This window comes from Staurois parvus, unplaced genomic scaffold (assembly GCF_062004578.1).
Source record: "Staurois parvus isolate SC_StPar_1 unplaced genomic scaffold, SC_StPar_1.0 ptg000151l, whole genome shotgun sequence".
Classification (NCBI taxonomy): Eukaryota; Metazoa; Chordata; class Amphibia; order Anura; family Ranidae; genus Staurois; species Staurois parvus.
This window is the reverse complement of record NW_028317947.1, coordinates 19,975,115-20,000,179: the sequence shown is the minus strand read 5'-3', so window position 1 is coordinate 20,000,179 and position 25,065 is coordinate 19,975,115. Positions and strand designations below refer to the sequence as shown.

The following is a 25,065-nucleotide window of genomic DNA, read 5'->3' as shown; positions in this document are numbered from 1 at the left end:
GCATTCATACATACACATACTAGGGCCAATTTAGACAGGAGTCGGTTAACCTTTGGAATGTGGGAGGAAACTGGAGAACTCGGAGGAAACCCACACAAGCACAGGGAGAACATGCAAACTCCACTCAGGTAGCACCATGGTTGGGATTCAAACCAACGACCCTGTTGTTAAACTATCTCTGTATTAGGAGGAGGAGAACATCATGATACCCTGCATATTAAGAGGGTCTTGGCATGCTGGCTATGTTTTAGGACTAGAGAGGAGCATATCATGATCACCTGCATATTAGGAAAGATGATCTGATCATAATATCTGCATATTAGGAGGGGTCATGCCATGTTTATAGAAGATGGGGGAGGCAGGTTAACATCATGAGGAGGGGATAATGTCTGCTATCTGTACATTTGGGAAAGCTGGGAGGAAGAGGCTCTTGTGTATAATATAATTAATCTACATACTTTACATTATAAAATGTCATCCACACATTACATGGCTGTCATACATCCTATGTCTTAGAAAGCTGTTGTAATCTGTATATTATCTATACAGGATGTATGCTGTATAATCTTTAGAACAGTGCCAGGATTCACTGTGTATCAGGGAGATGGACCACTACATATCCTTCATCTTTGAATCTTGCACTGCATGTGCTTTGACAGTAGTGTCAGATGTATGGTATGTAATATAAACGTCACACAATGTCTCTATACTCTATATTAGAAGCTATCAGATACACTGTATATTGGCAAAATGTCAGACAAGCTGTATAGGAGGCCGATGTCAGATTTCTACTTCTCCCTACGTCTTTCTTCTGTCAGCGGAAGGTGATAGGGACATGCCCATGATGTCTGTATTATGGGTTCTGGGTCTCTGACGTACGCAGTGTGTCCGTGGTTTGGATGTATAATGTCTGTGTGTTTTCTCTGCTTTCCTGCACGCAGACTGTTATTTCTACAAGGATGCCGTTGCCTTAAGATCCTATCGATCTGCCTCTCTGACTCCCGCTGCTGAAGTGGAGGGGGAGAGAAATGACAATGTCTCCTTCTCTGCCTCATTCTGAAGCAGAAGATCGAAGATTATGAATCGATGTGTCAGATTCCAGCATTGCCCATTATTTTTCTTAGTAAATTTGTCAATGATGAGAATGCTGGCATGAAATTCATGCTGGCGGGTGTGCGCGGGGCACGTGTGCTGTTAATTCCCATCTGCAGGGCCCACACATGCCCTGAATGGTGATTTAGAATAGAATTTGCTCTGCTACCAACCTGCAGTGCAGATATTAGAACATCCAGCTGAAGAAGAAGAAGCTGATTCATTTTTCTAGCATAACACTTTGTGCGACTGGGCATGTTATTGTACCTTGCTGTTCATCATAATGCTGACTCCCTCCTCTTACCTGCAGCCACCCTGACCAGCTACTCTGAGAATGTGGACCGGTCCAAGTATGGCACAGACAGCAACAAAGACCTCAGTTCTCGCGGGTGTATTAAACAGCCTCAGAAGTCCATGGATTCCAGTTTGTACCGGGTGGATGAGAATATAATGGCCTCTACCTTCAGCTTAAACAAGATCCCCGAGAGGGGACTGGACACAGGGCTCTCCCAGTCTGTGCAGTCCATTCCGCTCTACCTCATGCCCCGCCCCAATTCGGTTGCAGGTGAGAAAAGGTGTCACTGTCTGGGTTGTCTTGGACTGCTATGATTGTACTGTGCACAAAGTTATGTTCATTGGGGCAGAGGCTTGATCACAAGCCTATGTGTGTGTCTAGAATCTTAATGCTGCTCTCTATCCGTGGGTGTGAGGGGGAGGAAAAGAGATACAGGACTGCAGATGGTGGGAGGGAAACGAATCAAGCTTAAATAAATCTTTATTCTTAATTAATCTGCTTTCTTTACTTGGACAGTGAAAGGGTTAATCTGATAAACACTTACTGAGTCACAGAGGTTTTTTTTTTTTTCCTTTTCTTTAATAGAACTGGTGTCAGAAGTTTAATGGAGTATGCAGCAGTGAAGGTAGCATCATGCCTTATTTTGCAGGATGCGACTCAGGGAGGATGGGGGCTAGTGCTGAGTATACCTGCCCTAGAACCGTAGTACCCCCAGGATTTAATTAAAACTTGCAAAGTGCTTGTGTGTACACAAATGTTGGGCAACAGACAAATTATATCATTTTTCCATTTAAAGGATAACTCTTGGTGTTCTAGCCAGCCACATTTTTGTTTCAGATCTGTTCTAGTTGAGCAAAATTTACCTGCAATTTGTAGTGTGACGTGTGTGTACAGTATGTTGGCCCTGGTTGCAATCTGTTGCCAGATCAAATCTTAAATTAGATCTGTGTATTGCTGTACATGTTTCTGAACTCAGTAATAATTGTATTAACAATGATAAATCATGTATATGCATCAAACTGCTGTTTTAAGAAATTGTCACTTACAGAGAACAATTGTGAAAGAAAAGTGAATCTGCAGGTATGTGCACAGTATTGCTGCACTTGTGACACCTCTAAACATTTACCTTCAGAAAGTTAAAGGATAAGTTCACCTATCAACAAAAAATAATAAATGCACATTTTATTGCAGGTAAAAAAATGCATTTATTATTTTTTGTTGTAGGAACCTGGAAGGCAGATTGTTGGTGCCATGCAGTACTCCTGCAGACCTGTCAGTGTATCTGTGTGCAAATACCTCATATGGGCAAGCTGATACTTACTGACAGAAAGTATCAATGAACTATTACAGCACTCACAGTGCCGTGTTAGTTCATTGAGAACTATAAGCTGACAGCTGCTAAGGCTGTCGGTACTTGTAGTTTCACATTCACAGAACACTGTAAATTTTTTTTTTATTTTGACAGCTGGCAGGGGAAGAAGATATTCCCCACTAGCTGTCAAAGCAAGGGGGGAAGGGGGTATGGTACAGGGGCTGGTCATTTCATAACATGTAACATGTTATGAAAGGTGAACTTATCTTTTAACTCTGTATAGACATGTGAATGAAATTTCCTTGGTGGTGTATTTGGCTGAAGTCCACAATGATGGGACTTTCACTGTTCACAAAGAGGTGGATGTTTGTTGCAGGTAAAACATGCAGGAGTTAACATGCAACAGTCCTCCTGTGCTTGTATGTAAATGTGGAATCCAGTTGAGCATGTATCTGCTGGAGATCACAGATGGACATGAAGCGCACTGACATCTCATTGTTCTGTATAGGGAATACATTATCTTATATCACAAAATTATTAATTTAGATTTTATTTTTCTCTCTCCACATCTCTTAATTCTTAATCCTCCTTTTCCCCTGTGTACCATTTTCTGCTGCTTTTATATTTTGATCTTTTTTCCTACTTTCTACTTTGTATTTCTGGTATCTTTGTTTTTTCCTTCTATAACTTACCCCATATTGTCTTCTTTCTTTTGTTCTCTCTTCACTCCGTAAATTGGTCATTCTCTTTCTCTGATCTCTTTGTGTTTTTTACTTTTCCTTACGCCTTATTTAATTTCTTCTACCATTGTTCCTTACCCATATACTCTGTTTTTTCTCACTCTCCCTTTCGATTTCCCTTCTTCATACCCTTTTATTCACCTTAGCCACCAGTTCCGCACACCTAGAGGACCTTGCCTACTTGGATGAACAGAGACACACCCCTCTACGTACCTCTTTGCGAATGCCACGACAGACCCTTGCTGGACCACGTACCCCACAAGATCTACGAGGTAAGAGCACCAGAAGTATAGTAATCCCCTACATCACCTTCTTTGTATGATGGGTGAGCTGAAATTGTTTGTGAAGTTATTTCTAGTCGCGTTATTATTAAATACGAAAGAGCCAGAGTTCCCTTTTCGATAATATTCGTTTCTTTCTCTCTCCTTAGTTCGCTTTGCTCCCTACCGGCCTCCTGACATCTCCTTGAAGCCATTGCTGTTTGAGGTGCCGAGTATTACCACAGATACCACGTTTGTGGGCAGGGATTGGCTCTTCCATGAGATTGACGCACAGCTGCAGAGTGAAGATGAGAGTATAAATCGGGGCGTCGTAATCTGTGGCAACATTGGTTTTGGGAAAACCGCTATTATTTCTCGTCTTGTGTCCCTGAGCTGCCATGGTACACGTATGAGGCAGATTGCATCTGACAGCCCCCATGCGTCACCAAAACGTGAGTTTCAGAGATCGGGTTAGTGATAAAATATAGTAAACAGGTTTTTAGATATAACAATATCATTGTAAATGTAACCTGTAACAGATGTTTACCTTCCTGTTTTCCACTATATATAAGTTCAGTGATCATGTGATTACAGTGTTTAAAAAATTATTCATGCCCATAATTGATATAAATGTTATTATTATAATGCAATATTAAATTTAATTTAAAACAGACTCAGAGGCCAACCGTGAAATTGCACAGCCTGGACAGACACATACTGGCATCTCTAGTGGCAGCTGTCCGGGAACACCTGAAATGCGTAGACGGCAGGAGGAATCCATGAGAAGGATAGCCGCACAGGTAACGAGGACAGTGATTAATTACAACGTGTGGTATTCTCACAGAAGGGTTTCTGAAGCAAGAGGATGTGTTTCAGTGCAAGAGGCAACGTTTGGCTTAGACTGCAGTGAATAAAAAGGCCAGCGCAAAAAATGTACTGCAGCATATTACAAAATCAATCCATATGTATACGTATATGTATAACTAGTGTAAAGGGAAACAAAACTGTAAGTTGTATGAGATTTACCATCAGATCTCCAGTGCAGTGATGACATAAAGAGTTACCTAAGCACATGAAGGACAGCTATGCCTTTCTACGCTCCAGTTTCCACAAAGCAATCTGTGTCTTTTAGAGCATGAATGATGCTGTAGTTTGAGGAGCTGGTGCATGAAGGATGCTGCGTTGATGAGAGGTGTGAGTCCTTTTTTTTTCTGTAAAAGACTAGTCTGTGGATAGTGGCAGTGAAAGTAAATGTGTGGACTCTTCTGTAGCTAGATGAGGCAGAGCCTTGTTACATAGTTTGTCTGGCTGAAAAAAGACACAAGTCCATCTAGTTTGACGATAAAAGAGAAGAAATAAAATATAATCCTATACCCACAGTTGATCCAGAGGAAGGCAAAAAAACCCAGCAATACATGATTCAGTTTGCTCCTGCAGGGAAAACATTCCTTCTTGATTCCCCAAGAGGCAATTGGATATTCCCTGGATCAATTTATAAATGTTAGTATCCAGTTATACCTTGTGGTAGGAAGGGCATAGACTATGCCACATGGAATTGGCTTTTTAGAGGGACAACCCTTTGCCATGTATGTTCTAGTTGTTACTGCTGAACAATCCTGACATATATCATTAACACATTGTACTTTAGTACTGCTTCTCTGTTATTACTGGGAGATGGACGTCTGTGGTAATGTCTTGTTACTTTCTTCAGGTGGTGGCATATCACTACTGCCAGGCTGATAATGCATATACCTGCCTAGTGCCTGAGTTTGTTCACAATGTGGCTGCCTTGCTCTGCCGTGCCCCTCAGCTTGTAGCTTACCGGGAACAGCTCCTACGAGAACCACACTTACAAAGCCTACTAAGCTTACGCTCCTGCGTGCAGGACCCTGCTGCCTCGTTTCGTAGGGGTGTTCTGGAGCCCCTGGAAAACCTGTACAAAGGTAACTGTTAAAGCACCCTGATTGATAACCATTCCTAATGTCTTTCTTAAACCTTCAATATCTAAATACTTTTTTCTGGCTTCTCTTTCAGAGAGGAAGATCCCCGATGAAGATTATATAATTCTGATAGATGGACTGAATGAAGCGGAGTTCCACAAGCCAGATTATGGAGACACAATTGTGTCTTTTTTGAGCAAGATGATAGGAAAGTTCCCCCATTGGCTGAAACTCATTGTGACTGTGAGGACAACCCTGCAGGTTTGCAAATCTGTTGATAAATCCCTAATTTCTTTAATTTCCCCTTTTTAGTTTTCATATTTCACATCTTCCTCCTGCAATCACTGTCTCCATCTTATTTCTTGACTGTTGCTCTGCTATTTTTCTTATTACTACTGTTCTTTTGAAGACTTGAACTGCATGAGATATTGTAGTACACAAGCTGTGCAACCAAAAATCTCCCATTATTGATCCTGGATTTCTGCCATCATTCACTTTAAAACTGTACACGTTGATATTGATTAAAATAATAACACCTATTGATGTAATTGCCCACCATTGAGCATAATGTACTGTGGACTATCATTCACAGGAAAGTACAATCACTTAGCATTCCTTATCAAATTATCACAAGTCACTAGGAATGTTTTTTAGTGATTTACAGGATAAGTGATCTTATGGAGATGTTTGTGCTAATTATGTCATCCATGTGGTTTGGTCCTTAAACACATTTTATTTATTCCTGTAACAGGAGATTACCAAGATGCTTCCCTTCCACCGTATATTCTTGGACCGACTGGAAGAAAATGAGGCCATAGATCAGGATTTACAGGCCTATATACTGCAGCGTATTCACAGCAGTTCAGAAATCCAGAACAACATCTCCCTCAATGGAAAGATGGACAATACCACATTTGGAAAGCTCAGTTCCCACCTAAAGACTTTGAGCCAGGGTTCTTATCTGTACCTGAAGCTTACATTTGACCTTATAGAGAAGGGCTACCTAGTACTCAAGAGCTCCAGCTACAAGGTGGTTCCTGTGTCTCTGTCTGAGGTCTATCTTTTACAATGTAACATGAGGTTCCCAACTCAGTCCTCTTTTGAAAGGGCTCTCCCTCTTCTTAATGTTGCTGTAGCTTCCCTCCATCCCTTGACTGATGAGCACATCTTCCAGGCCATTAATGCAGGCAGTGTGGATGGAGGATTGGAGTGGGAGGACTTTCAACAACGTATGGAGAACCTTTCTATGTTCCTCATTAAAAGAAGGGACCTGACAAGAATGTTTGTTCATCCTTCCTTCAGGGAATGGCTAATTTGGAGAGAGGATGGAGAAAAAACCAAGTTTCTGTGTGACCCACGGTGAGTAATGTTATGTTTTGCATTTGTAAGTTTTTTTGTTTTTGTTTAACTAGCATCATTTGCTGAGGCTGCCCATGAAACTGGTCATACACGGAGTGAACTTTGGCTGGTTCCTGATTAAATTCGCTCACTGGTTAGCCCTATCGGATACATCCCACCTTACATCCTTTTATTGAAATAATCAAAAGAGCCAGGCAGAAAACTGTTGGAACAGCAGCTGCATCCAATCAGATGCAGGCATTGTTCAGGTATTTTGACAGCCTGCGTGTTGGCTGTCAAAATACAATAACTGCAGCAGGAGATTTGGCCATCTTCACTTTTGTACTCTGGATGGAGGATGAAAGTTGGAGGCTGAAGAGAAAAAATAGATGTGTATGGCCAGCTTAAAGCAACAATAAAGGCTTACATTTTTTTTTCTAAAAATAACAAACATGTCTATACTTACCTGTTGTGTGTACTGGTTTTGCACAGAGCAGCCCGGATCCTCCTCTTTTCGGGTCTCCCTCAAACTCTCCTGGCCCCTCCCTCCTGTTGGGTGCCCCCACAGCAAGCAGCTTGCTATGGGGGAACCCGCTGCTCCGTGTGTCCATTCACACACGGAGCTGTGATTCAGCCATGCCCCCCTCTACTCTCATTGGCTCACTGGCTGTGATTGACAGCAGTGGGAGCCAATGGCTCCCGCTGTTGTTTCAGCCAATGAGGAGAGGGAGTCCTAGGATAACCAAGACTCCAGTGCACATCGCCGGTCGAGAGAGGGCTTAGATGAGTATTAGGCGGGCTGCTGCACAGAGAAGGTTTTTCACCTTCATGCATAGAATGCATGAAGGTAAAAAACCTTGAGCCTTTAGAACCACTTTGTCTTTGTTTCAACTCTTTATCTTATGACCTAGTCTTTACTACTTTTAGCAGGTCAGTAATTATTCTGATATATAAAATAGTCGGATCCTAACCTTTTCTATTGTGATGACATGCTGCTTGACCCAAGCCTGCATGGGCACCAGTGTAAGACCCTTCATCTGGAATGTAAATTCCTAAATCTGTCACATTTCGCTGCTGATACCCATAATTTAGTGCAGCAGAATTTTCTGTCAACATTTTAGAAGAGCAAATGGCAATTCTATTTATATTCAGGATCAAAGATCAGAAAACAGAACAGTGACAGGGAACACTTAGAGGTATATAGGTATATTAACCTAACACATCTTGTTATATTTAGCTACGTCCCTGACATTGTTTGCAGTTCTTTTAGAATTTTTCTCTTTTGGCACAAATAGATGTAAGTGTGAGACTAAAATGTATTTTCTTGAATTCAATTCACCGCACAGTTATACCCAGAAACTGAACACAAATCTGTGCTTTGCCCATACACGTTAAAGCTCATGTTCACTTAAGGATTTTCAACAAAGTTTTAAAGACACCTCTTATGTTCAGCTCTTCTCCCACTACCGCCATCCCCCCCACTTCTATGACTGGCTGTCAAAATGACAGCTATGAATTGCTTTGTATTACACTGTAATAGCAGTTGTCAAAATACAGCCACTCCTATGTAAAATGACACTTGCAGATAGTCTGCAAATGTAATTGAATAAATACAATGTAACTATATACTGTTACACTGTATATACTATTTCACTGATATCTAGATCAAGGATGTGACTTTTAATCTGTATGTAACATCAGTTAAAGAAACCTTAAGAGAAAAAAAAGAAATATTTAAAGAAAATGTATTCCAATTTAACCCTAATCACCCATAATTAGCCCCATCCTCTCCTTTTCCTAGCTATAATTGTATGGGTTTTTTTATTTCTATTTTTTACCATCATTATTAAATGTTTATTTTTATTCATTTTGTTTAATTTTTTTCAGTGTTGCATAAAAAGAAATTGCACATAAGTGGGGGGGAAAAGCGTTTTTTATTTGCAAATAACTTTGCCATGCTTTGTACCAGAAACCTCATTTTAGTGTCATTTTAGGACAGATTATAGAATGTGTATTCTTTTTAATTTACATTAAAAAAAAATCTCATGGTCCATAGAATACATACAGAACAAAATATTTTTTGCAAGACAATATTGCCAAACAAAGCCTAGCTGATCCACAAAAGTGTATTATTTTTTTACATTAAGTCATGACAAAGCTACCGAACAACAAGGCCCATAGTGGAAACATAAACATTACTCTGATTTATATAGGTTATACAGGTACGAGAGCTGAAGTCTTTGATGCCCCCTTTTCCAGCAGCACATACTAACCTTGACTAGGGGAATATGTGCTGCTAAGGAGGAAGGCATTAAAACACAGGTTTGATTTAAGTGAAAAAAAATTTGTCCAAGGTAGCCCATGCCTCTGAATTTTAAGAATTGGCTGTTGGCTCCTAAAATGTGCTCAGTCTGGAATGTCATTACAGCTAAAGCTCTTGTTTAGGAGATAAATACATAAAAACAATAGTAGGAATGTCCAAATATATTTTCGGGCTGCATCTGTGCATGCTATAATTTCTAAGGTTTTATCTTGTGGGAATCCCTTTTTGTGAATGATCTTAGCAGGGCATAATTTAAAAAATGAATTAGAGCTTTCACTGTTTTATTTTCATTCCATGTGGTGCTAATGTTTTTACAGTCATCCCTTCTAGTCTGTCTATGAAAGATCATGCTGAGTTACTGATGGATATAGGTGATAACTGTGTATCTTCCTTAGGAGTGGACATATCCTGCTGGCTTTCTGGTTCTCTCGTCAGGAAGGGAAGCTGAACAGGCAGCAGACAATAGAGCTTGGGCACCACATACTGAAAGCACATATCTTCAAGGTACGAAATGCACTGGAACTGGATACTCCCATGATCAACCCCGCAGGCTTTGAATTATATTTTCATTTTTTCTCCTCTTTTTACCAAATCATTTACATTGCATAACGTCAGCAGATCGGTCTCTAGATTTAGGCCAAAAAGTAGAGAGCAGGTTGAGACAGTGTATTGCTGGATTTTAAATGGTATAGGCTCTTGTTTTTAATGTTTTACTTAGCTATATCTGCAAAAGGGGCCAGCCTGAAACAATCTAGCAGGACTTAACTTTCTGAATAAAGTTCCACTTTGACACTGTTTTGGTTAGTCACCACTAAAAACAACAAAAGTACAACTAATAAAGGCCTGAACCCATACACACTCTCCTGATAACTCCATATAAAAAGGTTGTATTTTAATCTAATGTTGTTAATGACAACGGTAATTGGGCAATACATACATGTGAAGAAAACATAGAGACTGCTGGGATGGAAAGAGGCACAGAGGGGTTTAGGTCCAAAGGAAGAATATGTGGGAGCTATACACAGTTCTTTGTCTTAAAAGCAGACAGTCATATTTCTTTCTTTTCAAGGTTTTTTTTTATAGTGAATGTAAATTCTGTATTTATAGGGTCTCAGCAAGAAAGTTGGTGTTTCTTCATCTATCCTGCAAGCCCTGTGGATATCATACAGCACAGATGGCCTCTCCATGGCCCTTGCATCTCTCAGAAATCTCTACACTCCCAACATCAAGGTGGGCCTGAGTTGTGTATAATGATCACATATCTGCAAATATATTTCATGTAAAGATTTCTGTTTTTTTGTGTTGGAGTAGCTGGAACAGATTTGGCTGGTACAATCCTAGGATTTGCTTGTGTCCCTGCACCTAATTTACTGAGTAAAAGTATTTGTGTCCAACCTAACCACTTGCCCTCCAGAGGATTTACCCCCATTCCTGACCAGGTCATTTTTTGCGATACGGCCCTGCATTACTTTAACTGACAATTGCACAGTCATGCAATGCTGTACACAAATTAAATTTATGTCCTTTTTTCCCCACAAATAGAGCTTTCCTTCGGTGTTTGATCAAATGAAAGACCAACAACTTTGGGGAAAAAAAAACAATATTTTTTACTTTTTGCTATAAAAAATATCCAGTAACAAATCAAATTTCTTCATAAATTTAGGCTAAAATGTATTCTGTCTTTGTTAAAGAAAATCCCAATACGTGTAAATGAATTGGTTTTTGTGAAAGTTATAGCGTCTACAGATGGCGGTATATATACTGGAATTTTTTGTTTTAGTTTTTTTATACTAGTAATGGCGGCGATCAGCGACTTATTGCGGGACTGTGGCTGGCATTCTGACACTGGGAGGGAACTGAATAACTGCCACTGACATCCCCAGTGACACTAATTCAGTGATAATAAAAAGCACTGACACTGTACTAATAACACTGGGCAGGAAAGGGTGAACATCTGGGGCGTCAAAGGTTTAACTGTGTGCTGTGTTTTACTAGGGAGGCATGCTGTTTTGTATCTCTTTGCTGTGCAGAGAGATACGAAGCAGCATGTTCATGCTGACAGGAGAGGGATCTGTGTTGTTTACACACAGGTCTCTCCCATGTCAGCTTTACCCAACGATCGCCAAGCGCCGGGCGGGACCCGGGGATTGGCATCCCTAGCCGCCAATAGCAGCACGGGTAGGGTGGCGCACGTGTGCCCTACCCGGAAAATCAAATCACACATATATATATATATATATATATATATATATATATATATATATTTTGCACAGCCCTTTCACCCTGTAGCAGTACTTCTGCTATAGGGCAGCAGGAAAGTGGTTAATATCTTGTGTCCCTCATTAATCTCTTGCATTCCTTATTTCTTAGGTGAGCCGTCTCCTGATCATGGGTGGAGCGAATGTTAATTATCGCACAGAGGTGCTGAACAATGCGCCCATCCTGTGTGTTCAGGCCCATCTAGGATACACGGAAATGGTGGCTCTGCTGCTTGAGTTCTCTGTCAATGTGGATGCCAGTTCGGAGAGCGGAATGACCCCTCTAGCATATGCTGCTGCTTCAGGTCACCTGACTATCGTCATGCTTCTGTGTAAGAGGAAAGCTAAGGTGAGTGTGGACAAGTCTGCTACAAGGGAATAAAATGATTTAACTGTGGTTAGGGTGTAAAGATATCCTGCGAGTTACATAAAATGTAGGTGACCCTATTGGCATCCCAGTAAAATCATCTTGTCACTATAACATTTTGACTATATTGATCGTATTGGTATGTTGCTGTTGCATCCCTTTGGCCTGCACACTGTTTTAGGTAATACTAAGAATTGCACCGATGTTTGATTATTAGTAAATGCAATAATGAGTTTATTGAAATGATATGTGTACATAAGCTTTCTATGTGTTGTGGCTTTAAAATCAAGTCACAGAACTTTTCATTTATCAATACCTGTCCTACAACTGTAATGATGCAGAAAATGTAATTTAGTGCTGCCAGGAGTTAATTAGATGGTATGTTTTATTTTTGTGTGGCTGTATTATGTTATACATGCCATGTTCACAGCACCCTCCTGCAGGTAGATCCATGGGGGTGATATCTAGGGGCTGCATACAACGCAGACATTCTGTCCTCGCCCCCGCATAACCTGGTGCCTGGGAACCTGCCCAAGCCTGCAGGTTGTTCACTTGATGGCTGACTGACTGCCAGACGACATGGCAACATAGAAAAGAAAAAAAAGGGAAACAGTACAGAATGTGACAAGTGTTTGTTGGTTTACTAAGCTCTTTATAGAAAATCTGATCTCTTCCTCCTCTTTTATTGTTTCCTTCCTTTGTTCTGTGCCTACAGGTGGATCTCTTGGACAAGAACGGGCAGTGTGCACTGGTCCATGCTGCTCTACGGGGTCACCTGGAGGTAGTGAAATACCTCATCCAGTGTGACTGGACTATGGCTGGACAGCAGTCGGGAGTCTTAAAGAAGAGCCAAGCCATCCAGCAAGCATTGATTGCAGCCGCCAGCATGGGATACTCTGAGGTAGGAACAAAAACAGCAAAGCAAATGTCAGAGGTGGGAGAGGGCCTTCCCGGGGTTCATTGTACAGGAGTATATTATTACACAATGATTCCAAGTGGATGCTCCTCACTCCACAATTTTTGCTTCATGTCAGAATGAACTAACACTATTTTCTTGCTGTTTTTGCACCCTCTGGAGTATTACTAACATTAAAATAACAATCAGGTTTGAACAAGACTGTTCCCGCTGTTTGTTGGAGCTGAATACAAAACAAGATTTATCCTCATAGCCTCTGATAGAACACCTACACTCATTTCCATCTCCCCAATTCTTAATAGCTTGACATTCAAGAATATGAGAACCTTTCTCTCAGAGATCTGCAGAGAATCCTTTAGTTGTATGTCTATGATTTGTTCATTTGTTTTATTATTTCATATTTCTACACAATTATTTTCTGTTAATGAAATCTGCATTGGAAGATTGTATCCAGTCTCAGTGGTAATGAGTTACCTATTCAGAGTCTCCTCTCTCAGAATCTGGGTAGGAACATGCCCTGTATTGACAGTACTGTGGATCTAAACCCAGGGCTTATTGGCTATTTATATTTTATGAAATGGAACACGTTTTTGGAAATATATTTGAACTCCTTTGTGGCCTGTGGCATTTAGTACCTTTGTGACTGTAGTGATCCTGGCTAAAAAGCTTTAGATGTAGTAGGGAATCTCACTCTACTTTCTAAACAAACTCAAGCACTTGTTTGCCTCAAGTGGGTTTTGCATTTTCCCTAAAAATCTAGGAGTGTAAAACCTGCTTTAGGCAGGTCAACTTCAGGTCAGATGAACCTGCCATTGAATTCTGAATGATCTCTAAAGTGTTTCAAACTGATGTAAAACTGATGCCACTGATACAAGACCAAAGTCTATCAACACAGGCCCTTAAAGTGGTTGTAAACCTCAGACATGAAAAATGAACAAAGCATATCCCTCTATAGTGTGGGTCGGCAAGCCATTGATTTCAATCTATTCGTCGACGGCAGGCAGCAGACAAGTAGGTTGCAAACTTGTCCCTGCTTTGCTGGTTTTTCCACTCTGCCTCCTCCACTCCCATCTTCACTGCAGAACGGAAAGCGGAGAGGCAGCACAGTACTGGATGGAGGGCAGGAGCTGGAGCTGCCTCTGTTAACCTTACAAGTTAACAAGCAGGTGATTGGTTGCTAGGATGATGGGCGGTCCTAACAACCAATCACCAGCTTGCTAAGGTGGTATGGGAGTGTGTGTCCAAGATGGAGCTGTGAGAGAATGAAGTGTTCGGTGGCTCCTTGCTGTACAGTGTGTACCCTGCATTTTTTTTTTTTTTTTAACTCCCCAGCCGCTGCTGTATCTCTGGGAGGTCAGTACAGAGGCGGGAGAGAGTACAGACGTGCAGTGTAGCAGCCGCTCTCAGCCTCTGAGCTCCAGCACTGCACACAGGCATGCACAAGTGGCTATATCCTCCAGCTCTGCAGCCTCTCCCCAACGTGAAGCAGTAAATCTCACCTCTCCTCAATTTACACTTCCTGCACCCGCTGTCCTATGAATTAGAGGCCAGAGGAGCATAGTCCAGCCTTACTTGGGAAGTGTTGGGAGTCTGTGGGAACCAAACCTACACCATGTGGGACATTTCACATACCCATTGCAGCAGCACACAACTAGCAGCTTACAGTCTGCCAACTCTCCCCCTCAACTCCCCCTGTGGGGATATGCCCAGACGAAAATGTGCCACCTGCCTGCCACGCAGGAGCATTGAGACCAGAGCTGACCCCTGGAAGCTGCTCCAACACTGTGCAGATGGCTATGTATATGGATAGTCCCGAATCTAGCTTACAGGGGCAGAGTACCTTCCTGGAGGGGGCGGGGTGATGTGAAGGGGGGAAGAAGACACTACTGTGACTACATGTGGTCTTTTTATTGGGAACTTAATATGTTTTTTTTTTCATCTGTCATTTCTTTTTCAGATTGTCTCTTACCTCCTGGACTTACCAGAAAAGGATGAAGAAGAGGAGCAGAGAGCTCAGATCAACAGCTTTGATAGTCTGTGGGGAGAGACAGGTGGGTGCTGAGGCTGTGTGCTCTTTTGGGAGTTTTATGGGAGCTGGAATATGACAAGGTGTACATTTTTGCTGATTCATCAGTCATTTTATATATTGTGTTTTCTGACCCTTTATCTTCACTTATTATTTATTTTGCAAATCTAGAGTTTTTTGTTTTTTTAATACCTATTCTTAATCTCATCATCTTCTCACAGCTCTTACAGCTGGTGCAGGCCGTGGAAAGCTTGAGGTTTGCCGCCTATTGTTAGAACAAGGGGCTGCCGTATCCCAGCCTAACCGGAGGGGAGTTGTTCCCATATTTAGTGCTGTCCGACAGGGACATTGGCAGGTAACAATGCAAATGATCACTTTGCCTTGTGTAGGTAAATAATTGAAAGGTACAAAGTCCGACCAGCTCTTTCTTTCTCAGATTGTTGATTTGCTGCTTACACATGGTGCAGATGTTAACATGGCAGACAAGCAAGGTCGTACCCCATTAATGACTGCGGCTTCAGAAGGACATGTAGCCACTGTGGAGTTTCTGCTGGCACAAGGTTAGTAAACCCATATGGTTGTAGTGGAGCTGTCCCAGGACCACAGCCCCAATTTGAACAGCTAATCCTGGGAATTAGGCATTAAATGTTTACATGTATGTACACCCTAATAGGGAACTTCTCTTATTCTTATTTGTTCCCTTTGGCTCTGTAAAATATACCCTTGAAAATGTTTGTTATATCAGTTCCAGTGTATGGAGCAAAAATCCATACACTGCTATGTTTAATAGAATGCAGGTTAAGAAGTTCTGATCACAAGAACCAAACTTAGGACATACCATTTGCTTCAGATTGTTTGTTTTTGAATGTTTCTGTCATGTTACCTCCCCATATATAATATTATGTTTTAAAATTTAAACATAAAAATTAGATATGTTTCAGTGTTTTTTATTGCTGATGTGAATGTGTACATACAGACTTGTGTTTGTTGTGTAGGAATTTGTATACAAATATCCCACAACACCTAGTTGTAATTTATAATTGAGTAACTCAGTTTTAAATGTACACAGGTTTTATACATCATTTTCTTCTTTATCTTTTCGACTTAAAAAAAACTGTTTCAAAAATGAATGTTTATAAAATGCAACATTTTATAATTTTGCTTTCTGCTTTTAATCCAGCAGGTGGAGTTTTAGGCTCCTGTTCTTGCTTTAAATTCTCTGCTTCTTTGATGAAACAAGTCTGTTGTTTAAACAGCTCACTGACTCATCAGCAGTGACTCATCCCTTATCAGAGACATATTACTCAAACAAATTGTACCTCAAAGGAAATCGGCTCTGTTGTGCTTGCTTTTTAGCTAACCAGTAGTGGTCAAGAGATAGTTTGTCAAGTAGTACGTGCGTGTATGTATGTGTAATATATATATATATATATATATACACACACACACACACACACACCAGTTTTGGACTTATTTGGATTTCTTTGTGGGCATGCACCTGGTATTTATTTCAAACCTAGAGTGCTGTGGCTAATCTTGGAAAAAAAAATATATATATATATACACACACGCGTGCAGCGGGTAAAATAAGTATTGAACACGTCACCATTTTTCTCAGTAAATATATTTCTAAAGGAGATAATGACATGGAATTTTCACCAAATGTCGGTAACAACCCATGGAAACAAAAACAAATAACTTCAGAAATGAAGTTTTGTGTAATAAAATGGAATGACACAGGGAGAAAGTATTGAACACAAAAGAAAGGGAGGTGCCAAAAAGGCATGGAAAGCCAAGACACCAGCTGAAATCTATCAGTAATTAGAAAGCAATACTGACCCTTGTCAGTGCAAATTAATATCAGCTGATACAAGAGCCCGGGATCACTTGTGGGGAGCTTCAGAAAGACCTGAAATTAGCAGGTTCAACTATTTCTAAGAAAACAATAAGTAATGCACTCAATCGCCATGGCCTGTATGCCACGCAAGACTGCATTGCTGACGAAAAAGCATGTTGAAGCTCGATTAAAGTTTGCTACACAACATTTAGACAAGCCTGTGAAATACTGGGAGAATATAGTCTGGTCAGATGAGACCAAAATTGGATGCCATAATACACATGTTTGGAGGTCAAATGGCACTGCACATCACCCCAAAAACACCAGACCAACACTGAAGCATGGAGGTGGAAACATCATGGTGTGGGGCTGTTTTCAGCATGCGGTACTGACAAACTTCATATCATTGAAGGAGAGATTAGAGGAAAAATGTACCAAGATAAAAATAAAGAAAATCTGCTGCCATCTACCAGGATGATGAAGATGAAACAAGGGTGGACATTTCACCAAGACAATGATCCTGAACACAAAGCCAAGGAATGTCAATTGTTTTCAAAGAAAGAAAATAAAGCTGCTAGAATGGACCAGCCAATCACCTGACTTGAATCCAACAGAAAATCTATGGAAAGAACTAAAGATCAGAGTCCATAGAAGAGGGCCATGGAACCTTCAAGATTTGAAGACTGTGTGGAAGAATGGGCCAAAATCACACCTGAGCAGTGCATGCAACTAGTTTCTCCATACCGGAGGCATCTTGAAGATTTTTCCCTGTGCCATTCCATTTTATTATACATAATGTAAATTCTGAACTTCTTTGTTTTGGTTTCTTTGTACATATGGATCGTATGGGTTATTACCGACGTGGTAAAAATTTCATATCAAAAGCGCCTTTAGAAATATATTTAATGAGAAAAATGGAGACGTGATCAACACTTATTTTACCTGCTGTATACATCCCCAATGTATTATAGCTTTCCTCTAAACATTCTCAAGTTTTATTTTCTTTTTAGTAGGGTGAAGCAATAATATTAGTTCCCTTTTGTAATATGATTTATTGCCCCTTTTTAGGAGCTTCCATAGGCCTCATGGATAAGGAGGGTCTGACCGCTTTAAGCTGGGCCTGCCTGAAGGGACACCTTCCTGTGGTGAGATCATTGGTGGAAAGTGGAGCAGCCACTGACCACGCTGATAAGAATGGACGTACTCCCTTGGATCTCGCAGCCTTCTATGGGGATGCTGAAGTGGTGAGTAATCCATATGGTATAATAATCTGATGTACATTAGTCGCGTAGAGTGAGGTGGGAAACATTAATGCATGTTAATCAGTTATAGAGGGCAGATTTGCATAGTATGTAGTTGCTTATAACGGCCTGGCTGTTGCTGTGATTGGTTTTTAGTTCAGTGGTTCTCAACCTGAAGAACCTCAGGACTCACATTTTTCCTTGGTCATTCAGTTGCAACCCAAAAATAATGTAATTTCCAAAACATTATTATTTAATCCCCAAAGCAACTTGTGGATTGTTCTACAATGTACATCATTTTACACAATAAAACACTTTTTTAAACTTTTAAAATAAAGAATTTTAAGCATACATAAATCCGCCAATACCCCCTAACTTTAAGCAATGTCCCCTCTACCTGACACTAATAGCTCATTAAGCTGAGCAATGTCTCCTCTACCTCCCACTGTCTCAAAGGCACACTAAGTTAAAAGTATTAATGTCTTCAGTGGCTTTTGAGGGACTTATAGCGGAACTGCGGTGCACATTCTGACAGTGGGGGGAACTGACATGGTGTCACTAACATCCCCAGTGACACCAATACAGTGATCAGTGCTAAAAAAAAAAAAAAAAAAGCACTGACACTGTACTAATGGCACTGGGCAGGAAGGGATTAACATGAGGGGCAATCAAAGCGTTAACTGTGTGCTGGGAGTGGTTTACTAGGGGGCGGTGTCAGTGTGCTTTACTGTAAGCACATTGCTTTGGATGGCTGTACTGTGCTCAAGCTGACAGGGAGGAGGACTGTTAGTAAACAAAATAGTTCTCCTCCCTGTCGGAGATCCTTGGTAATCACTGAGCACCGGCGATTAATCACCGGCCAGGACCCGGTGATTGACAGCCGCGGCCATGAATGAAGGCGCGGGTAGGACGCGCATGCCCCCTACCCAGAAATATAAAATCATATGTATATATATGTGATTTTGCGCACCTGTGCCACCCTGTACCAGTTCTTCTGCTATAGGGTGGTTGGGAAGCAGTTAAATAAACAATATTGTTTCTGCAATGTTTGTGAGGGTTTTCAGTCCCCTCCATTTCATGCATCTATTCTTACTTGAACTGCACTCAAACCCTGTGTGATCTTTCTTCCAGACCTGCCCTGTACACACCAAATAAAGGAAAAGAACTGATTAGAGTAGCTTGTGGAGGCCTTGCACTGTGTCAGATACATTCTGTATGCCATAACAAGCACTTCATATGCCCTGGAAGTTCTCTGTGTCATTGTCTCATTAACCCACTGTGACCTATTTCTTGAAAGCATTGCTTGATTCTGTTCCAGCACTTGATTTTATAAGGCCTTTTTACTGTACTCTGTGTAATTTCCATCAGAGAGATGAGCAATGCACAGAGAACTGATCTAGTCTTCAGTTTTCAGGACTAGACTAGCTCCCACTGGTAGACTCCTTCCAGCTGCCTACTGTTAAGACCAAGAAGCTACACCTTACTACACTTTTCTATCCACCGTTCTGTACAAGCCAGTTACTAACAGTGTACCAAGTCCTGATGAAAATCATCTGCTCCTGTTTGTTCACAGGTCCAGTTTCTGGTGGACCATGGAGCAATGATCGAGCACGTGGATTACAGTGGAATGCGCCCACTGGACAGAGCTGTAGGCTGCAGGAACACTTCAGTTGTGGTGGCTCTCCTAAAGAAAGGGGCCAAGATAGGTAAGTGACAAAGCAGTGACATGCTGTTGCTGCCTCCCTCGTCCTACAGAAAGTTCAGATGTCCGGATGTTAAGTTTCCCATTGTGTTTATTGTCGGTATAGACAGGCTTGCATGTTCTTTGTCAGCTTCAGCTTAATATTGTGTACCTTACAGAATTAAGACCACAGAATTGCACCTCTAGATTCCAAAGACCAAAACAGCGACTATTAACCCTATCACTGACCAGCTTGCCAGTTTTCTAATAGTTTCAGTGCCTGGCACAGCAGAATCCCTTGTTAGCCCCACTGCTGCCGGAATCTTTGTCGCTGCGTGTTTTAATGTCCATCACTGGTTAGCCGCGTTGCTCACTGCCCCGTCACTGCTGCTTGTTGATGATCTGCTGCTCAGACATTAAGCTTCTGTGCTCGCTGCTCTCTCACTCCTGCTACATGGTTTGTTTTCTCTCCTCCGTCACTCCATCCGTTTATCGCCAACGCTCCCTCTCACTACCTCTGTGTCTGTTGCTTTATTAACACCCCCCCCCCCTCCCTCCTCCATTCCTTCTTCCTGTTCTTCTACCTGGTCCCCAATGTTTATTCCTGTTTTTTTTTTCATTTGATTCTGCACCTCCCGTCTGTCTGGTTCACTTTGCTCTGTCTCTCTTCTCTTACCCCAACTTTTCAATGTCCTCCATCTCCTGCCTATTTATCTTCTAAATTTGATTCCATTGATCACTTGGCACACTCTTCCTCTGTTTTGTTATCCACTCTGACCTTCTTTGCTGCTTTAAGGCTGTCAGACCTTACCAAGCCGACCCAAAGGTTAGAACTTGCTCTCTCTTCACAGCTTTGCTCCGCATGCTTACTCACTCACCAGTTCTGCACATGGGCCAAGCACTAGAAATAGCTAAAGCACTGACAGAGTTTAAATGGCACTTACCCCATGTGTGATATGCTGTCCAGTGGGTTCCCAAGAGTTTTCTTCATTGTGAAATATTACTTTGGAGCTCTACTCTGGCTGCTTCTGTGTTGGTTGAGGTCCCCCTAGTGGTCATGTTGTGGTCTCTTTATTTGAGGCCACAATCATGGATTCAGCTGACTTTACCATAAGTGAAAAGCTTTCTTTTTTTCCCTTATACACAGCTGACTTAATAACTCTACTGATGTATGTTAAGCTAGAATGCATTCATATTTTTAAATCTAGATATGTTAACCTTTAAATTATATTTTGATAACTATCAAGGGACATAGTGCTGAGGTTTGTAGACTTGGGATAATGTTGAAAATGATTGTCCAGGAAAGAAGCTTCTTCCACAAACAGAGATAAAGACTGTAAATCATTGTACAGTCCACTTACTCTGAGTGTCTATGATGGCAGTTACCAACAGGCCGTTCAGTCTCTACTGTTGATTTCATGTAATAGCCAAGCCTTCACAGCGTGGGCTCTCCTAGGGAAACTGCAGGAAGCACTTGGGAAATGTGATGTGTAAGTTACATTTAACCTTTGGAGCATTCTGTGTTGGCTGTCCCTGCTGTGCACCCAGGGCTTCCATGCTTCTGGTCCCTCTGCAACATTTCAATGGAAGTGTTCAGCTGCATAGAATGTCTATGGAGATTTCCTGTCTACTTGGAGCAGGAGGCAGGAACTGAACTCTGCAGGAGTGAACATCGGGAGAGATGAGATTTGTGCTACAGCATATCAAGGCCATCGCTGGGAGAAGTGTAACTTACACATTATAGTTACAGTGATATTAAAAGCAAGTTTTAAAAAAATTTCATACTTACCTGCTGTTTGCAGTGGTTTTGCACAGAGCATCCCTGATCCTCCTCTTCTCAGATCCCCCACTGGTGCTCCTGGCCTTCCAGCGTAGTGCCCTCAGAGCAAGCACCTCACTATGGTGGAACCCAAGCAGGCTTGCTCCTGAGCCGCTGCTCTGTGTGTCTATTCATACACAGAGCCATGGCTCAGACCTGCCCCCTCTCTTTCCTCATTGGCTCCCACTGCTGTCCCAGCCAATGAAGAGGGAGAGTCCCCAGACAGCCAAGGCTCTCGTGCACATCCCTGGATCGTGATGGGGCTCAGGTAAGTATTGGGGGGGGGGGGGGGTTGCTGCACACAGTTTTTTTACCTTCTGCCTTTACAACCATTTAACTCTCTCCCCGAATGCTGTAGTAGAAAAGGTTCTGAGTATGGGCTGAGGACCATTTATAGTTCAGGTTTCATTCACAGAAGCTGTAGAAGTATCGGCTTCTATGACTGGAAGAGCTGGGTGGAAAAGGTGGGCATAGTCAGGCACTCTTGATAAAAGCCTGTGACAACTCCCACAGTCCTATCACTCCCCCGCTGCAGCAGCGGCGATGGGGGTCCATCAATGGTGGAGGATTTAACCTAACAGAAGAAGTATCAGCACAAGGGACACATCCAGTTGACTGTGTGTTATGTCCCTTGGGCTGATTTTTATGTTTTATGATGGCACTTAAGCTTTAGTATCAATTTATTGCAAATAAAGTAATTCTTAACAGTAAGAATGAGTTGACTTTTTAAACACAAAAGTTCTTTAAATATACTTATTGACAACAGGAAATTCTGCAAATATTACCTTACTACTATCTTTTTCTATCCCTGTGGTTTAACTTTTGCCACCCAGGTGTGGTTTCTGTGCTGAGAGCATGCTCACACGGTTTATGACTGGGAGCCAGCAGGATGGGCTCCCAATCAGATGACAGCCAATCACTTGATCAGAAGTCCCTCTCCCTGGCATAAAGCCCCTATTAAATGTCTGTTGGGAGGGTGTTCGAGACCTTCATCCAAGTCCCAGAGTAGTGTGAACATTGCTTGTTTATATTCATCCTGTCTGTACCATAAGGTGTATAATCCCTGCAGATCAGGTCTAGGGACAAGTGGGCAACCCCTACATTTGCATTTTGCTGTTCACGGTTGGCCGTATGCAGTGATGTGGAAGAAGGGGGAAGATTGGACTTTATTTATTATGCGGGGCTTCTAGCAGTTTGTGATCTGTTTTATCAGTGATTACGTGAGTGCAGTTCCCTATAACAATAGTTATTTACGGCTCCTAGCTTTAAAGACATTCATTAGCACAGATATGTGGAGCTACGGCCTTTGTGTTATGTTCTGAACTGCATATTTGATTATCTCCAAACTGTACAATGCAGAGAGGCTGAATGTAAACAAATCAATGTTTCCATTGTCATGGGATGACAGCTCTCACAGCACAGGGAAGAAAAGGCTGAGGTAAGGGCTTATATTTGCAAAGCTAACATGTTTTAAAAGTGCAATTCCCATTTAAATCTGTTGCTAATCACACATGTAGATGTGACTTAATTCAGTCCTATAAGACCTTATAATATTTCGAGTTAGCAAAAAATGTAAAACCTGAAAATAAAAAGCATGAGTGAACATTTACTAACACATTTTAACATGCATTTGGCTTGTCTGCGCTAATGATTTACTGACTGCCCTTACCTGATGGCATGTTGCTGCTTAGTGACTGTCCCTGCCTCATACAATTAGAAGCATATATTATCATATGCTGCACAGACAATCAAACAGATATACACAATAGCTATGTTTAGCATTCTTAAATTCATTTTTTTATCTGTAGACCCTGCTGGGTGTCAGTCTGACACCCTGGTGTATGTTCAGACTAATTTGTCAAAATGTCTGAATAAATAAAAACTGTCTTTGCTTCTCCTTTGATTTTTCTAACTTTCTGTTTTACATAAAAAATATGAAATTCCAAATCTAATTGGTTTGCTCTTGGTATCACAGACAGTTCCTGTTTCAGATGGTTTGATAAATATGTTTATTTAGGCCAACAGAAACTTATTTCTTGGGTCACACTCAAACATTTTTATTGCTTAGGTACATACATTACTTCCTGATAGCTCTTTTCTTCTTCTCCTCCGCACATTTACAAAACTGTCTCAGGCTGAAAATCTGGACAAATTCTACTTTCTTTTTTCCTGAGTGTCTGTATTTTATATATAAAAGTTACATCAATAAAGCAGAGAACTTGGCCATTTTTCAGTCTTACCAGTTTATAAATGATTCTCCTCCCTTCCTGGATATTTAAGCCACTTTCATTCAAACTGCGCCAATATTTGTTCCACTGGTCCCAGTATTTATCCCCACCCGACATTCAGCCCTGGTCTCTCTTGTTTCACCCTGTCCTTTCTGTCTCCCATTTGTATGACCCCGATGTTGTATCTTCTTCCTTCTCTTGATCCTCCCCTCCCCATTTGGTTCTTCCCCTTGCATTGTATTAGTTTTTTTACCCATCATGCATCCTGTACACTACAGGTCCAGCCACCTGGGCCATGGCAACGTCCAAGCCAGACATCATGATCATTCTGCTGAGTAAACTGATGGAAGAGGGAGACATGTTCTACAAGGTGAGAAGCCTGGGAGAAGTTTGGAAGATGCAAACTTAGCAAGACAGTTCAGAATGGAGACATGTGATGAGCAGAATATTATGTCAGGTTGTTGGTGAGCTGGAAAGAAGAGGGTGGACAGCAGCTGAGAAGAGATAGTGAGATTATAACTTTGGGGATTTCCACTTCTAGCAGGAAAGTAATCTTGAGTGTCCTACACATGTGACTTCATGTATCTAAACATATCAAAATGTTCTTCAGTCAGATTACTATATATATGAGCAGCCAGACCTCCATTCTCCAAACTGCTTTGCAGTTTTGAATCTGATTGGTTGCAATGAAGGAATGCAGAAAGATGATGTTACCCATTACCTATTTGGCCTATTCTAGTCTACATATATTCCTGAATCTAATTGTAAGAAAAGATCATTTAATAGAGGCTTACTTAAAAAAAAAAAACCAAAACCTCACTTATAGTATAGTTGGATATGTATGAAGGATTTGTAAATACACTTTGTTAGATCATTGTACAGTCAGATAAACGAAGCGATCGCACCTTAACGATCACACCCATCGCATTAAGGTCTGCACACGTTACATCATTCTGTGATCCAACTGAAGTTTCAGGTGTTGGATGATCAGTTTGTAACATGTGGGGCACACTAGTAGATATATTTGCTTGGGACATTCAGATCTGTACTGATTTCTCCTTATCAGAGGACATTCTGAAGGAACTTTTGCATACATAGCTGTGGTACTGCGAGGACAGTGGGGATCTGAGAGAAAATGCCTCCAGTATAGAGGCCACAATGTCAGGAGCAAGGAGTCCATTACAAGCTTTCTGGAAGTGGTAATTCACCTTAAAGTATAACTAAAGGCAAAACTTTTTTTTTTTTTTTTTAAGTTTTGGATAGAGTGGAGAGGGATTAGAACCCCTGTCAGGTGTTATTGCTGTCTGTGCTCCTGTTAGGTATATTCACCCTCTCCATTTGTCCTGTTTACCAGTATGACCAAAGTGAAAGTAAAAGAAACCCCAAATTTTG

General features: G+C 41.3%; 1 protein-coding gene across 7 annotated transcripts in view; it reads left to right on the top strand.

Moving 5' to 3' along the window:
• The window catches only part of TANC2 (tetratricopeptide repeat, ankyrin repeat and coiled-coil containing 2), a 518,532-nt gene that overhangs the window by 478,113 nt on the left and 15,354 nt on the right, over positions 1–25,065 (top strand). For 6 of the 7 annotated variants that reach the window (XM_089674602.1, XM_089674599.1, XM_089674604.1 and 3 more), the window contains 18 exons: positions 1,403–1,657; positions 3,586–3,711; positions 3,870–4,151; positions 4,372–4,499; positions 5,411–5,642; positions 5,734–5,900; positions 6,391–6,998; positions 9,696–9,804; positions 10,408–10,530; positions 11,671–11,907; positions 12,641–12,826; positions 14,799–14,892; positions 15,089–15,222; positions 15,304–15,427; positions 17,773–17,948; positions 19,519–19,651; positions 20,423–20,452; positions 23,952–24,043. In XM_089674602.1, the coding sequence (XP_089530728.1) occupies positions 1,403–1,657; positions 3,586–3,711; positions 3,870–4,151; positions 4,372–4,499; positions 5,411–5,642; positions 5,734–5,900; positions 6,391–6,998; positions 9,696–9,804; positions 10,408–10,530; positions 11,671–11,907; positions 12,641–12,826; positions 14,799–14,892; positions 15,089–15,222; positions 15,304–15,427; positions 17,773–17,948; positions 19,519–19,651; positions 20,423–20,452; positions 23,952–24,043 (3,236 nt within the window). The remainder of the gene's footprint in view (positions 1–1,402; positions 1,658–3,585; positions 3,712–3,869; positions 4,152–4,371; positions 4,500–5,410; positions 5,643–5,733; positions 5,901–6,390; positions 6,999–9,695; positions 9,805–10,407; positions 10,531–11,670; positions 11,908–12,640; positions 12,827–14,798; positions 14,893–15,088; positions 15,223–15,303; positions 15,428–17,772; positions 17,949–19,518; positions 19,652–20,422; positions 20,453–23,951; positions 24,044–25,065) is intronic. The other variant, XM_089674601.1, reaches the window with a different exon arrangement.